This window comes from Chaetomium tenue, assembly GCF_020726465.1.
Source record: "Chaetomium tenue strain MPI-SDFR-AT-0079 chromosome Unknown F5144scaffold_3, whole genome shotgun sequence".
NCBI lineage: Eukaryota > Fungi > Ascomycota > Sordariomycetes > Sordariales > Chaetomiaceae > Chaetomium > Chaetomium tenue.
Window position 1 is genome coordinate 1069298 of NW_027117331.1, and position 13632 is coordinate 1082929.

Below are 13632 nucleotides of genomic sequence, written 5' to 3' on the forward strand. Positions count from 1 at the left end.
AGAAAGAAAAGGCTGACGTGAGACCCCGGTCTGAGAATGGTAGTCGGACGTATTCAGGACTTTTTTTAAAGATCGAGCCTCGTACATACCCTGCATCGCCACCCCGGATGGGGCATCCAATAGAGCGTTGATCGACGCTCTCAGCCCTTTGTCAGCCTTCTAAACACTCAACCCGCCGGCCCCTTTTCTCCTCGCTAAGGTCGGTTCCCCAGACCATTTCGGGAAAGAGAAGATGTTCCCGACCAACAAACTGATAGTCGTGGGATTACTCATAGCCTCGAAACCAATTTGGCAACGTGTGGAATAAAATTCCCGGTTTTCGTTTAGCATCGTTTAACGTCTCCAGGGAGAACCCCGTATCCGGTAGCATTACCTCGTATAGCTCAGCCAAGGACACTGCCGTCGGCCCGGCCCACCAACCTCAGCTTGGAGGGCTGCGGCCCTGTCAAGAGTCTTTCACGAAGAATTAGAGGCCTCTTCCGAGCATCATGGATGAACTATCACTAGGCTTCAGCAGGTCTGGCGTCCCGGCGCCTCATGCGCAGCCGCAGGGGACAGCCTGCGCATACGGGTAAAGGCTGCCAATCATGTCTACACTAGTTGCTGCTCTAGCCTTTATCTTGCGTCTGGTTCCAAGCTGCCGGACTGCACTGAAACCGGCGTTCGACCGCACCATGTTTGTTAGTTGCCCGTTTAGACCGACGCCGGTATCTAGGGAGGCGACGCGCTTCCCGCAACCTCAAGCTTCGACGTGATGGATCACTTCAACGCAACGGTCAAGGATGGAAAGCTGGTCAAGACTCGGCGAGGGCTACAAGTCTCGAGGCAAAGATTTAACGGGCTGTCTTTCGTTAACGCATCTCCCCGGGACACCGGCGCCGGGGCCGGTCCATCGGGTGCAACAGGGACTCCGGGCTCGTCACAGCAAGAGATCAAGTTCGTCGAAGAGGGTAGCGAATCCCAGGGCGAAGGGAGTTACTGGAACGATGCCGCGCATTCGGAGTCCTCGGTCGGGGCTCAGGGGCCAAGACGGCGGCGGAGGACGGCACGGAGGGGGAAATCGCCGGCGACGCCCGGGGCAGGAACCCCATCCCGACACTCCCCGACACCCTTCGACGAGCGAAGCTTCCAACTCGAGCAATCTGCCGTAAGCCAGGACATGCTCCACATCGATCCAGCCCTCGACAGTTCAGTCATAGGAACAACGGGAGATGCCGCTTCTGACCCCGAGTCTCCTTTGTCGGACGAAGATCGGGCACTGTTCAGCCGCTACTTTGACTGCACCCCACGCAGCATGTATCCCGATGAGGGCATCCTATCGTATAACCCCTCGAGGGGAGCAGACTTCTACTCTATGGTCACGAGTGACAGGGCTGCTCAACACTGCGTGCTCATGTGTGGGAGCATCGCGGTGGCCCTCGAGACGCAGACGGAACCGAAAGAGCTCGCATACCACATCTCCAAGATATGCGCCATCCTCAACCGGAAGCTCAACCAACAGCACGCTGTCGACGTGGTAACCCTGCATTGCATCGCAAAGTTGGCTTGCGTAGGGGTATGAACAGTCCAACCCCTGAATGCGATACCACCACTATGATGGCGATGGCTGACCAGTTACCCACCAGTGTTACGTCGGCCGCCTCGACCATTGGCAGCTCCACATGTCTGGGCTACAAAAAGTACTCGACTTGAACGGGGGTCTGGATGGACTGCCGCCGTGGTTGCTGGCGGAGATGTACAAGTGAGCACGGCGCAATTCTCGTCCGAGTCACCAACGACTAACAAGATCGACAGAGCCGATCTTCGAGGCGCCGTAGCCCTCGTATCGAGCCCATACCTTTCCTTCACCCGACAATACAACCCAGTGTCTGACATCGTCCCTCTCGAGGTACGCGAAGAGACGTCCGCCTCCATCTCCGCCCTCCTCAGGCCGTTCCACATCCACCCCCTGGTCATCGAGTCCCTCGCCTCCTTGTCAAACTTGACCTCAGCAATCCGTCTCGCCCGCCGATCCCCCAGCACCGTCGTCTTCGACCCCCACGCCTTCACCGAAGAATGGCAAGCCCTCACGCACGCACTGCTCACCCACCCCGGACCGCTCCGCGACGACACCTCCCCTTCCAACCCCTACTCCACCTCACTCTCCAACCCAGGCAGCTACATCTCCAACCACCGCCTCCTCCCCTCCATCCCCATCACCCCAGCCCAACCCCCCTCAGGCGACAGCGACAGCAATAGCCCCCTCGAACCCGCCCTGCGCCTAGCCGCGCTCCTCCAGCTAAAAGAGCTCCTCCCCGACTGGCCGCGCAACCTCGGGGGCTACGCCGTGCTCCTCTCCCTCCTCCGCCAGCATTTACACACCCTCATAGCCCAGCACAGCAAACCATCCCCCTCGCCCCCCCCAGAGCCCCCCTCAAGCCCCCCCAAAACTTTACTCAACCCCCCCCTCCTCTACCTCACCCTAGTCGGCGCCCTCGCCTCGCGCACCGCCGACGCCAACGAGGGCCGCGTCGCCGACAGCGAGCGGTATCCGCGGGACGTGTTCCGGACGTGTCTGGCGCGGGTGGGGGGTGTGGAGGGGTTGACGAGGAGGGACTTCGAGATGGTGCGTTTGTTGGGGGTGGGGGGTGTTTTTGGTGGTGGTGAGGAAGGGGAGGAAAGTGGGGAGGGGGGTGAGGAGGGGTGGGATGTGAGGGGGCTGGTGAGGGGGATTGTGTTGGGGGATGGGTGATGGATGGGATGGGGTAGGTGGTTGGGGTGTTGGTGGTTGAAGGGAGCGTGGAGTTGTATGTATGATGAGTATGGGGCCGGGCGGCGTTATAAACAAGTGTGTCAAGGAAGGGGATGGAGGGTGGACGGGCTACGGAAAATGGGGGAGGTGGTCATGAATGCGTTGAATGTTATAATAATAAGAAGCGGCTCCCATATCGCGGAGACGCACCCACTGTAATACTAATTCAAGAACGGACACACTATCCAGGCAAATAATGCATATAGCACACGCACGTAATACAGCCAAGAATGGCTTCATCTCTAGTCTTTGATGAAAACACCAAACCCCAACCCCAACCCCTCAGATAAAATAAATACTACATGTTACAGTCTCGCCCGCCCAATCCATACCAATACCCTCCCTACTCATCATCCGCATCCACCATGCTAGTATCACCCTTCTCGCCCTCATCGGCAGCACTCGCCACCCCCGGGGTAGGCGCATCTCCCGCCGCACCACCCTCCTCCTCCTCATCACTCTCATCCACAATCCCCCTACGGCGCGATGCCCTCGCCTGCGGTCTGCGCGCGACAGTCTCCTCCCCATCATCATTCCCACTCCCCTCCCCACCACCACCACCACCACCACCCGCCTCATCCACATCCATACGATCCTCAGCAGCACCAGACGACCTCCTCCGCGACCGGTTCAGGGTGCGCCTCCGCTTCCCGCCCCTCTCCGCACCACCATTCTCCTCCTCCGAACCGTCATCCGACCCCTCCCCAGCCGTGCGACTCCCACTCCGGCGCTCCGCCCTCTCAAGCGCGCGCTCCGCCTTGTCCAGCGGGTCCTCACGGTCGCCACCGCCACCGCCGTAGTCAGCGTCCTCATCTTCATCACTATCCACCACAATCTCCTGCGACTTGTACTTGGCGCTCTCCTTCTTACTCGCCAGGCGCTGTCTCTTCTTCGGCGGCCGGCGGCTCTTCTCACCACCACCACCACCGGCAGAGTCTTCCCCATCCGAATCACCACCCGCCGACGCGGCCTTCTTCTTCCTGCTCCTCCCACCACCGCCACCACCACCACCACCCCTACCCGAGCGGGGCTCACCAGAATGGGAGCGGCGGGAGGCAGCAGCAGCGGGCCGCTTCTTGCGCTTGACCTTGTCGCCGGTCTCGCTGTCGGTGGTCATCTCGGCCTCGATGCGGGCGCGTTCCTCCTCGGCGCGCTGCTCGCCGAGGGCGCGGTCGCGGGCGGCGATGGCCTCGCGGTCGCGGCGGATCTTGTCCTGGCGCTCGCGCTCGGCCTCCTCGAGGCGGCGGCGCTCGGCCTCGCGGCGGCGGAGCTCGGCCTGCCGCTGTTCGAGCGCGGCGGCGAGTTTTTCTTTGTTCTTGGCCTCGTACTCGCGCTGGCTGGCGAGGGCGCGCTCGAGTTGCTTGCGCTGCGTGTTGCGGGCCATGTTGGCGCGTTGCTCCATGTCGTGTTTGGGGTAGGGGGGGGAGGGGGAGGCGGCGATCTCGTCGAGCGCTTTGATGGCGGCCTCGAGGCCTTCGGCGGCTTCTTCGAGCTGGAAGGAGGTCCGCTCGCTGTCGCGCATGGAGTGCAATGTGAGCGCGACTTGGATCTGCACGAAGGCGACGTTGAACTTGAAGTGAAGCTGGTCTGGGGCGACAGCGAGGGCCTAAGGGAGTGTGTGGTTAGTCAGGGGGGCAGGTTGCCGTGGGAGGTGGCTTTGCTTTACCTTCTTGGCGTGGTCTAGAGCCATCTTGTAGGCGTCAAGGTTGCGCTCTGCGCGGCCTTTGTTGAGCCAGGTCCGCCCGAGGCACGAGATGATGCCGGCATCGTTAGCCTTACCCTCCTTGGTGAGCGCAAGTTCGTAGCTCTCGATGGCCTTGCTAAACTGGCGCAGCTCGGCGTAGATGTGGCCCAGATTGACGTAGACGTGGGCGTCCTGGATGGTCTCGCGGACCTTGATGAAAATCTGCAGGGCGTTCTTGTAGTCTTTCCGGTCCTCCACGAGAGCGATAGCGACGCCTTGGGCGGCGTAGGCGTTCTTGGGGTCCAGCTGCAGCGCCTTGTCGAAGAACTCGACTGCGCGATTGTATGCAGCACTCCGTTTCTGCTTGTCCTGCTCGGTCTCGCGGCGCATCTCGCGTGCAGACATGAGGTGCAGGTTGCCCATGCCGACCAGGGCATAGCGATCGTGCTTGTCGTAGTTCTGCAGGGTGTGCTTGTAATGTCGTTGTTCCGGGTCCTCTGCAATGTTGGCCGGTCTTTTCTTCGAGTTCACCTTGCCCAAGAACCAGCCATAAAGGGCGCGAACCTCCAAGTCGGACGAGTTTTCCTGGTAGAGCTTGGCAACCGCATCCGGTCCCTCCTTGTTGGGGTTCTTGCGCAGCTTGATGTAGGCCAACCTCGTCCGCGCATCTGTGTAATCGCTATGGCGGCTCAGCAGTTGCTCGTAGGTCTTAATCGCCGTGTCAGCATCGCCTTCATACTCGTAGCTCCTGCCGAGATTGAACGAGATGGTTGTCAGAAGCGCATCGATGTCCAGATCGTTCTCGGTCTGGCTAATGCGAGCGCAGGAGTCGAGAGCAGCTTGAAAGAACTCGGTAGCGAGGTGGTGTTTCCCGTCCTGAGAGTAAAAGCAGCCGATATTATTGAGGAGCTGTGGCGGCAAGAGTTTTCGGATGGCAGCGCGGGTCGCCGCCTCATCCTCTGTATCCGCAGGGTATTCCGATTGGGGAACTTGGTCAATCTCCAGTTGCTCGACCTGCTGCAGGCACTGCAATGCCTTGTCTGGACTCTCGTTCTCGTATAGACGCGCGAGGTTGAGCAGCACGGCCGCATCTGGCGCAAGGTTTTTCTTGGAGTCCTTCCAAGCTGAGCGGACGCCTTCCAAGAGCCCGAGGGCCTTGTTCGCCTCAGCGCTCTTGTCCTCCTTTACGGCGGCCGACTGGTTGGCAAACACTTCCTCCGCATACAAGGTGCCGAGCAATATCATGGCTTCGTAGTTCTTGGCGTGCTGAATCATCTTCTCTAGCCGAAGCTTCGCCTCTCCGAGATCATTTTTGAGGACTGAGAGCTGAGCTACACCAAACTTGGCTGGCAGATAGCCTCGGTCAGTACCGCCCCTGGCATCATCAGCACGGCGGTAGTAGTCGCTAGCCTTCTCCAGGTCGCCGTTGTGATGTTCTGTCCTAGCGAGGAGATACCAGCCGTCACTCGCGATGGCGTTCACGTCCGTGTACTCTATCGCCTTGTGCGCAAGAGAATCGACGTTGGCAAACTGCTTCCGGGAGAGGAAATAACCGGCAAAGGTGGCGCAGGTGAGTGGGAGGTTCTTGTCGAGCTTGAAGGACTTTTGTGTGTATTCGGTCATGGCTTTCTTGTACAAGCGAATGAACTCCGGGCTGTTGGTTGGCACATGGCCGCTGGCGTCCAAATGGTAGAGGCCGAGCAGGATGTTGGCGTGTTTGGAGTCTGGGTTGATCTCGAGGCAGCGATCCCAGGCGAGCTTGGCATCGTCCTTGTAGCCCAGCTGCCAGAAGCAGCAGCCGATACCAATACGCGGATCAGGATCGACCAAGTCCGGCATCTTTTGTACAACCTCTTGGTAGGCAGATAGCGCATCTGGATACCGGCCGAGGGAGAAGAGGGCGCGCGCCTTGCCCATGACGGCCAGCATGTTCTTCCCCTGTGATACACGGATAGCTTCCTCGAACGATTTTAGTGCGTTGCGCAGCTGTTCCGACTTGCGCGAATCGACTGCGCCCGGCGCCTTGGACGACGGCTGAAGCGACGCCTTCAAGAGAATCAGGACCCCGCGGGCCAAGAAGAGTGGCGGGAAAGCCGGGTTGATGCGCGACGCGTCGTTCAGACTCTGGGTAGCTAACTGAAGATAGTATTCCTTGGTCTTTGCATCGGAAACGAGAGACCCCTCAGGGGCCACTCTGGGGGCCTCCCTGCTCTTCCACAAATACAGCCAGCAGATGCAGGTGATGATGCCGAGTTTCTCGCGCTGGTTACCCTGCAGGGCATTGGCGCCACGGATGAGCATCTCAATGGCAAAGTCGATCTTGTTCTGTTTCGCGTACGCCAGGGCGACGGTCATCCAGTATATCCTAGCGGACTGCTCATTCTCGAAAACGGAGCAGAGCTCAGTCGGGTCGTCGGGCAACACCTCGAGGTCAATCTCCACTTCCACGTCATCTTGCATAGGGATGTCGATGGTAGAGGGGATATCAGAGAAGCGTTTGCTCTTGGGGATGTAGGAGGCAAGACCCTTCGCAGGTCCATCGGAGCCATTCGCTTGGCTGCTGGGGAGGGTCGAAGCCATGATGGCTTGGGTCGACGCGTCTCGCGCGCGGTATCACGGAAAGGGATCCGGGAGCAAGTCGACAATCAGAGGTCCCGAGTTGATCTCTTTATTGACTCGGGATATCGAAGTCAGGAGGACCGTGCAATGAGCAAACAGATCGGGGCTGTGAAGTTTGCGATTGAATCGATTCGGAGTCGGTATTCGCATTCGCAATGGAATTTTCGAAGCAAAGGTCGGGTTTAAGATTCGATCGGCATTCGATTTCGGTTGCTAGTATGGCATGTTGGTTCGTTGGTTCGTTGGTTCGGGTTCCGATGTGCGAGGGGATGGCAGCCCACTCGGTGAGGTATTGTCGCGTCGACAGCTTCCTATTATTCTTATTGATTCGAGGCCGTGAATAAGGAATCCACTTTGGTCCAAGAAGGCGATGAGGCTGAAAGGCGGCTGTAAAGAAATCAAATTACAGGCCACCCCTGTTCCCAAAGTAACTTGTCATTGGATGACTGTCTCAAGCCGCTTCCCGTCAACCACCCTTGAACAACGAGGCTGCCCAGCGACGCCAGCGACCTCATGGACAAAAAAAGCCGACTCCAAGTGGAGATGTCAACCAAACCCCGACCAAACCTCGACCAAACCTCACCGTGGGAATGAAAAGAAAATTATCCAACAGCCCAAAAAAAACCGTATTTACTCTTCATATTTTCTTTGCTTCTTTGCTTTCCTTTTACTTACTTCCTTTTTCTCATTTTTTATCTTTTTTCTTGTGACTTGTTTCTTTCCTTTTTCTTGATTTCTTGTTGCCTCCGAGTTCGGACTTTTTTGGCCAGTGGGCGCCAGCCCATAGCTCCATCCTTCCTAGCTACCAAGAACAACAGATCAGGCTTCAGGCCCTAAAATCATCCTCAGTATTCTGCCGTTTACATATCTTAAAGCACTTGGTGTGTATTGTTAGGTATCGCAGCATATTACGAGCACCACACTCTCGGTCCTGTTAAACCGAGGTGCAATTCATGAAACAAATCCCCAAGTTCAACGTGTGAATCCTGAAAGATGTGACCTTTCATTATTAACTTTGGGGATTCCCGCATCCGGACACGCCCTGACCATGTCTCAAGCCGTGTTTCCGCACTGTTAATTCACGCCCTCTACCTAACCTAGTGTTCCAATCATGTCAAAATAAACACTCCTCAGATAATAGCAACCAAAAATGCATACTTCCGATCGGCCACTGCCATCTTGAAAACTACCCCGCCCTTTCACTTTACTTCTCGGTTCATTGCAAGGCTTTCCTCAATCATCGGAAGTCTAGCAATCAAAAGCAAGGGTTTAATACGACTGTTTCTGTTCCTTAACTCTTTATTCTGTGATGGAGGATGAGTCGCTTGGTCGGCCTTACTGATGGCGCCCTCGGCTTATTACAGTGACTTTCGCTCGGCAGGTCGGTTTACCCAAAGAGCTGAAAGCGATGACTGGTATGTGTCTCCGTACTTTGATAAAACGAGGACTAACATCGTCGATAGTTCTGGGTGGAACTGCTTGGGCGATGCCGCACAATTCGGCATCGTTCTTGTCATTGTTGCCGTTGTAATAGTGCTGGTGTACTTGTACTGGCGGCTCCAGATCAAACCTGGCCTTCAAAGCCGTCGTGACGATAGTCAAAATCCTGTCACCGGTTATTGGGAACTCTCGAGACGAGATCCTAGTAGGGTCTCGATCACCATCTACCGAGAGCCAAGGCAATTGTGCGACCTAGAACCTGTTGAGACAGATGGCCCGATTCCACCGCCCGGAAAAGGACAGATTGGGCAGACTCAACAACAAGAAAACAACATACTCGGCCAAATGCCTCAGCAGCTTGGGATGGCTCACACCTCAGATATACACCTGGTGCCACCGCCGCCCCCACCGCCTCCTGTTGTTTGGTCCGCCTCTCCATCCTCCACGGTACCCCATCCGCCGGTGTTTGGCCCGACAGCCTTCGTACAATCAGGTCATCCTCCGGCTACCTTTCACTCGACCCCCTTGACATTCGGCACGGCCACGGTCCCATATCCGGCAGATGTGCCGCCTCCCTATTTTGGCTACGCCGCTCCACCCAACCTTCAAGGCAAGTATCCTCGGCCAGGGGTGGTACCGGTGCCCCAACCCGCTTGCGCGCCTCCACCAGTCACACCATCGACTCCGCCAAGAAACAAGAAGGAGAAGAATGTTCCAACCACTCCAGTTGCGGAACCCCAAAGCCAATGGCGCCGTTGGTTTTCTCGGGGTAAATCCCCTGCCACCGGCCATGCCCGGACCCTGTCCGATTCGTCTTCTCCGGCCAGCCAGCCCAGGTCACCGTCGCCCCCACCCTTTCCGACCCCATCACCTTCGCGCAAGCGTAGAAGGGACCGTTCAACGCCCTCCAGAAGAAGGCAACCGCAATCTCCCAAACAGAATCATCGAACTCGCCCAAACTCACAGTCCCCGCGACGAAGCACCCAAACCAGCGCACGGGACCGGCGCGATAACACCCCCCCATCCACATCCGAATCCAGCATCAGCTCCAGCTACCTCAACACAAGCCTCGAAGCCGTCCTCAACACCAACAACCCCCACCCCACACGCTCAACCCGCACCCGCACCCGCATCCGCCCGCGCGCATCCTCCAACCCCGAGACAACCCCACCCCACCATCAGCACCCCGGCCACGCCCCTCAGACCCAGACACGCATCCGGCCCTCCGACACCGTGCCCCTCGCCCACGACCTACACCGGCGACAGCTCTCAGACGACAGCAGCCCACAGCCAGGGCCATCACAGCGGCAGCGTCAGCGGCGCCACCAGCGCCATCCGACGCCGAGTCCCGACCTCCAGTTCCCGAGCCCCGAGCGCCGGCGGCCGCGCGTGTCGTTTACGCTGCCTGAGGAGGAGGAGGAGGAGGAGGAGGGGCGTGGTGGTGTGTTGGGTACATCGTCGTCGGTGTCGGTGTCGGCGGGGTCGTCGTCGTTGGGGTCGGGGTGGAGTGTGGAGTTGGGGAGGGGTGTTGAGTTGAGGGGGGAGGAGAGGAGCCGGGAGCGGGAGACTCGTGGGGGTGGTGGGGATGGTAGTGGACGGGAGGAGGAGGAGGGCAGGCGGCCTGGGGTGGCTGGCCGGGTTACGGGGAGGTTTTATCGCATGCGTCGGGCGTTGAGGGGGGAGGATTAAGTGTGAGATGACTGGTGTGTTGGTGTGTTGGTTTGGTGGGAGGGAGGCATGGTCCTGAATTAGGTGACATATGTGGCCGGTGCTATTAGGCAAGGTATTGACTATTGTGTACTACCGGGTTTGTGGCAGCAGATATCGCCATTAGAGCCATGATCCTTTGGTCTTCTTATATCCCACTTGAAGGCGCACTCTATGGTTGAGTTGTAGGTATGTATCCATGTAGGAACAATGACATCATAAAATGAGAGTTTGTGAGCATTCGTTCATTCATGATTGTGAGATTAGCGGAAAATAATGGCAACCTCAGAATGAAGTTCTGTAAGGGAAGCGGTCTTGTGGTCAGTAGAAGAAATAGACAAACATTCTAAAAAAGAACGAAAAATCCCCTGAAGATAATGCCGTGACCAGGTACACATACCCAAGCTCCCAAGCGAATGAAGCTGCAAACAATCTGACAATCTCCAAACAGCTTCCCCAGATCATTTGTGTGGGGTCTGAGCTGCCCACTAGCGCATTACGTAACATGCACTCAGCATGGTCCAAGCGGACAACCGTCGTCATCCTCTTGGCAGGCTGTGCCTCGCATCTGACAAGCTCCGACCCACCAACCTCTGCCGCGTAGTAGTAACGTACAAACTACATCCCAAGACGAGCGGCGAATCACCCGCACCAACACCCACCAAGTTCCCACCAGCCGTATAAGCGTATAGACATCGAACCGATCACCATTTTTCAATTGCCCCCGCATATTAGGAGACCCCAGATATTATCATAATCAACAGTCCGACGAACTCTCCAGCCCTAGTCGCAACCCCGCGGTTGCTGGGTTCCCAACAACCACTCCCTGGTCGTGCCCCGCGAACGAGCCTCAGCTCAACGAGCGACATCGAACCGCACAAAGCTGCACAGCGCTGCGCCTGCCAGCACCCACTGTGTTTGCACCTTCCGCTTCTCGTTTTACCCAACTGCAGGCAGCCTTTCATCTCATCTTTGTCATCGGCTTGGTGAAAAGCTCCGCATCATGTGGAATGACGAGGATAACAACCCTTATGGGGGGAGCTTTGAGCGCAGGGACTCATTTGCCTCGTCTGCGAACCCGTCCTCCCCTGTGACGCACGACTGTGAGTCCTTCTAATCTCCTTCTGATCTTTCAATTTATTGCAATTACACACCTTCAGCATCATGTCGTCGCAACTTTTTGATATTGACTTGGGCCCCCCCATCCACGAGGACGACGAGACTGACAGCGACTGGGTGGAAATAGACCCGGGATATGAAGCTCCTAACACACCATCTTCTACCGGGGATGAAGCTCCCCCGCGCGAGTCTACAGATGCCGAGAGCCAAGAGGAGGAAACTGTCCGTTCCCAGGGCGAGCTCGTCCCACGACCAAAGCCCGGCGGATATGACAGTCGCGTGGAGCAAATGCTCTACGAGAACCCGGAGCTACCCATTTTAATTACCGACGCCGGGAAGAGCACGGAGAGTGGTAGATACATCGTCTACACGATCAAGACCGGGGTAAGGGTTGAATTCTGGGGCTCTGTCGACAGGGTAGACACTGACCGGTTGTTGTTAGGAGCTTATAGTTCGCCGGCGCTATTCAGAGTTTGCGACACTCCGGGAGGCACTCACAAGGCTACACCCTACCCTCATCATACCTCCGATTCCCGAAAAGCATACCGTGGCCGAGTATGCCGCCAACCCCACCAACGCGAAGCAGGACCAGCAAATAATCGATCTCCGGAAGCGCATGCTGGCAGTTTTCTTGAACAGGTGCCGGAGGATGGAGCAGGTCCGGGCGGATGGCGTCTGGTGGCGGTTTTTGGATCCCAACTCAAGCTGGGTAGGTTGCGATGGCCATCCAGAGACAATGACAAGCGCGACTAACAAAAGACAAGAACGAGGTCCTCCACTCGCATCCCGTGGCATCTATTCCCAAGTCCATAATGCGGGCGCCGCCCTTGGACCCGGCCAATCCGACTCCGGGTCACGAATTTCTCCCCGTTCCCGCCAGCTCTTCAAAGCTCAAATCCACACCCGCCGCGCCAGCTCCGAACAGCACGGCCGGCGCCCAGGTCTTTTCCCGCTTCCCGCCGGATAGCAGTAACCTTAGCGAGCAGGAGTTGGACCCGTATTTTACCGCCTTCGAAACCTCTATCAGAGAGCTCGAATCGCTACTTATGGGGCCCATGGAAAAGGTCAACCGGCGGTCCCTGAACCACCTGTCGTCCTTGGCCTCGGATCTCTCCGAGCTAGGGGCGAGATATAACGCGTTTTCTCTTTCCGAGCCCATTCAATCGCTCTCGACGGCGATTGAGCGGATAGGGCAAGCCGCCGATTCGTCGTACATCGCCACCGAGGAACTCTCAAGCTCTCTCGGCGCGAGCTTTGCTGAACCCATGCGTGAGAATGCGCAGTTTGCCGGTGTAATTAGGAGCGTCTTGCGGTATCGGGTTCTGAAGCGGGTGCAACAAGATATGACTGCAGACGAACTGAATCGGAAGGGCCAGTTGCTTGACCAACTAGAGCGGAGCGAGGCGGAGGCGAGGAGAATAGAGCAGTACTTGAGTGGCACGCAGCAACTCCCGCCCCCTCCGAAGAAATCAACGAGCACGAGGGAAACGCAGTCGCATCGCCGCGATGGCAGTAACGAGGACACCGCATCGATCGACTCAGATTTTCCTCCCACGCACGGCGACATCGCCTCGGCGCCCTCGGCCAATATCGGGACCCCAGAGAGGTCACCCGCGGCTCCTAGCCATAAGAAGGCACCGAGCGCGACGTCGATTACGAACAAGATCTTTGGGCCCCTCCGTCACGCCGTTCAAGGGGTGGTTGACGCGGACCCCGAGAAAACGCGGCGGGACACCATCACCAAGACCCGCGAGTCGATCGTACAGCTCGAGCAAGCAAAGGTCGCGTCGGCCCAGGACGTGAAGGATGCGAGCGCGAGCATCCTCAAGGACCTCAAGCGTTTCCAGAAGGAGAAAGAGGACGACCTAAGGCGGTACATGGTAGGTGACTTTCCGAAACTTGACTGCAGACGAACGCTGACAGCCGGCCACAGCTCGCCTATGCGAAAAGCCAGATTGAGTGGGCAAAGAAGAACAAGGAAACATGGGAGGAAGCGAAGGCCGAAGTGGAGAAGATTGATGAGTCGATGGGCTGATGCGCTCACAAAATACCCACCTACCCTACCCTACGAGATACCTAGAGGTCTAAGAGCGATCCCGGCCAAGGAGGCTCAATAATGTTAGGCTCTGCTGTAATGTGCTTGAAATGAACATTGCTAGTCGATAGACCAGCGATTAGGGTCCATAGACCCGTATACACTGAATTTGCCCCTGTGTTGGATATCTGCTGATAGCGACGTCTGTCTCGGGCCGCGTTTCCTCAATCCGGCTAG

The 13632-nt window shown here is 57.4% G+C and overlaps 5 protein-coding genes across 5 annotated transcripts; 3 read left to right on the forward strand and 2 right to left on the reverse strand.

Moving 5' to 3' along the window:
• Window positions 1-26: 26 nt before the first annotated feature.
• Window positions 27-2264, forward strand: F5144DRAFT_644813 (uncharacterized protein; the record flags this gene model as incomplete). The annotated part of the gene is made up of 5 exons (XM_066792859.1): window positions 27-563; window positions 716-1555; window positions 1626-1741; window positions 1795-1888; window positions 1992-2264. Exons 1-5 carry the CDS (start codon window positions 489-491, stop codon window positions 2262-2264), a joined length of 1398 nt encoding a protein of 465 aa, XP_066644409.1. The 5' UTR covers window positions 27-488.
• A 405-nt stretch (window positions 2265-2669) lies between these two features.
• On the reverse strand, window positions 2670-3409 carry F5144DRAFT_566370 (uncharacterized protein). The gene has a single exon (XM_066788553.1). The coding sequence runs from the start codon at window positions 3374-3376 to the stop codon at window positions 3074-3076; it is 303 nt and encodes a 100-aa protein (XP_066644410.1). The 5' UTR covers window positions 3377-3409; the 3' UTR covers window positions 2670-3073.
• Window positions 3186-7152, reverse strand: F5144DRAFT_166691 (uncharacterized protein). The gene is made up of 3 exons (XM_066782584.1): window positions 4458-7152; window positions 3521-4397; window positions 3186-3432 (listed from the first exon to the last, which is right to left on the reverse strand). The coding sequence occupies exons 1-3, from the start codon at window positions 7053-7055 to the stop codon at window positions 3422-3424; spliced, it is 3486 nt and encodes a 1161-aa protein (XP_066644411.1). The 5' UTR covers window positions 7056-7152; the 3' UTR covers window positions 3186-3421.
• Window positions 7153-8111: 959 nt separating this feature from the next.
• On the forward strand, window positions 8112-10666 carry F5144DRAFT_566372 (uncharacterized protein). Its single transcript, XM_066788554.1, has one exon. It carries the CDS (start codon window positions 8436-8438, stop codon window positions 10221-10223), a length of 1788 nt encoding a protein of 595 aa, XP_066644412.1. The 5' UTR covers window positions 8112-8435; the 3' UTR covers window positions 10224-10666.
• A 655-nt stretch (window positions 10667-11321) lies between these two features.
• On the forward strand, window positions 11322-13629 carry F5144DRAFT_566375 (uncharacterized protein). The gene is made up of 4 exons (XM_066788555.1): window positions 11322-11744; window positions 11803-12069; window positions 12125-13240; window positions 13294-13629. Exons 1-4 carry the CDS (start codon window positions 11406-11408, stop codon window positions 13393-13395), a joined length of 1824 nt encoding a protein of 607 aa, XP_066644413.1. The 5' UTR covers window positions 11322-11405; the 3' UTR covers window positions 13396-13629.
• Window positions 13630-13632: the final 3 nt, after the last annotated feature.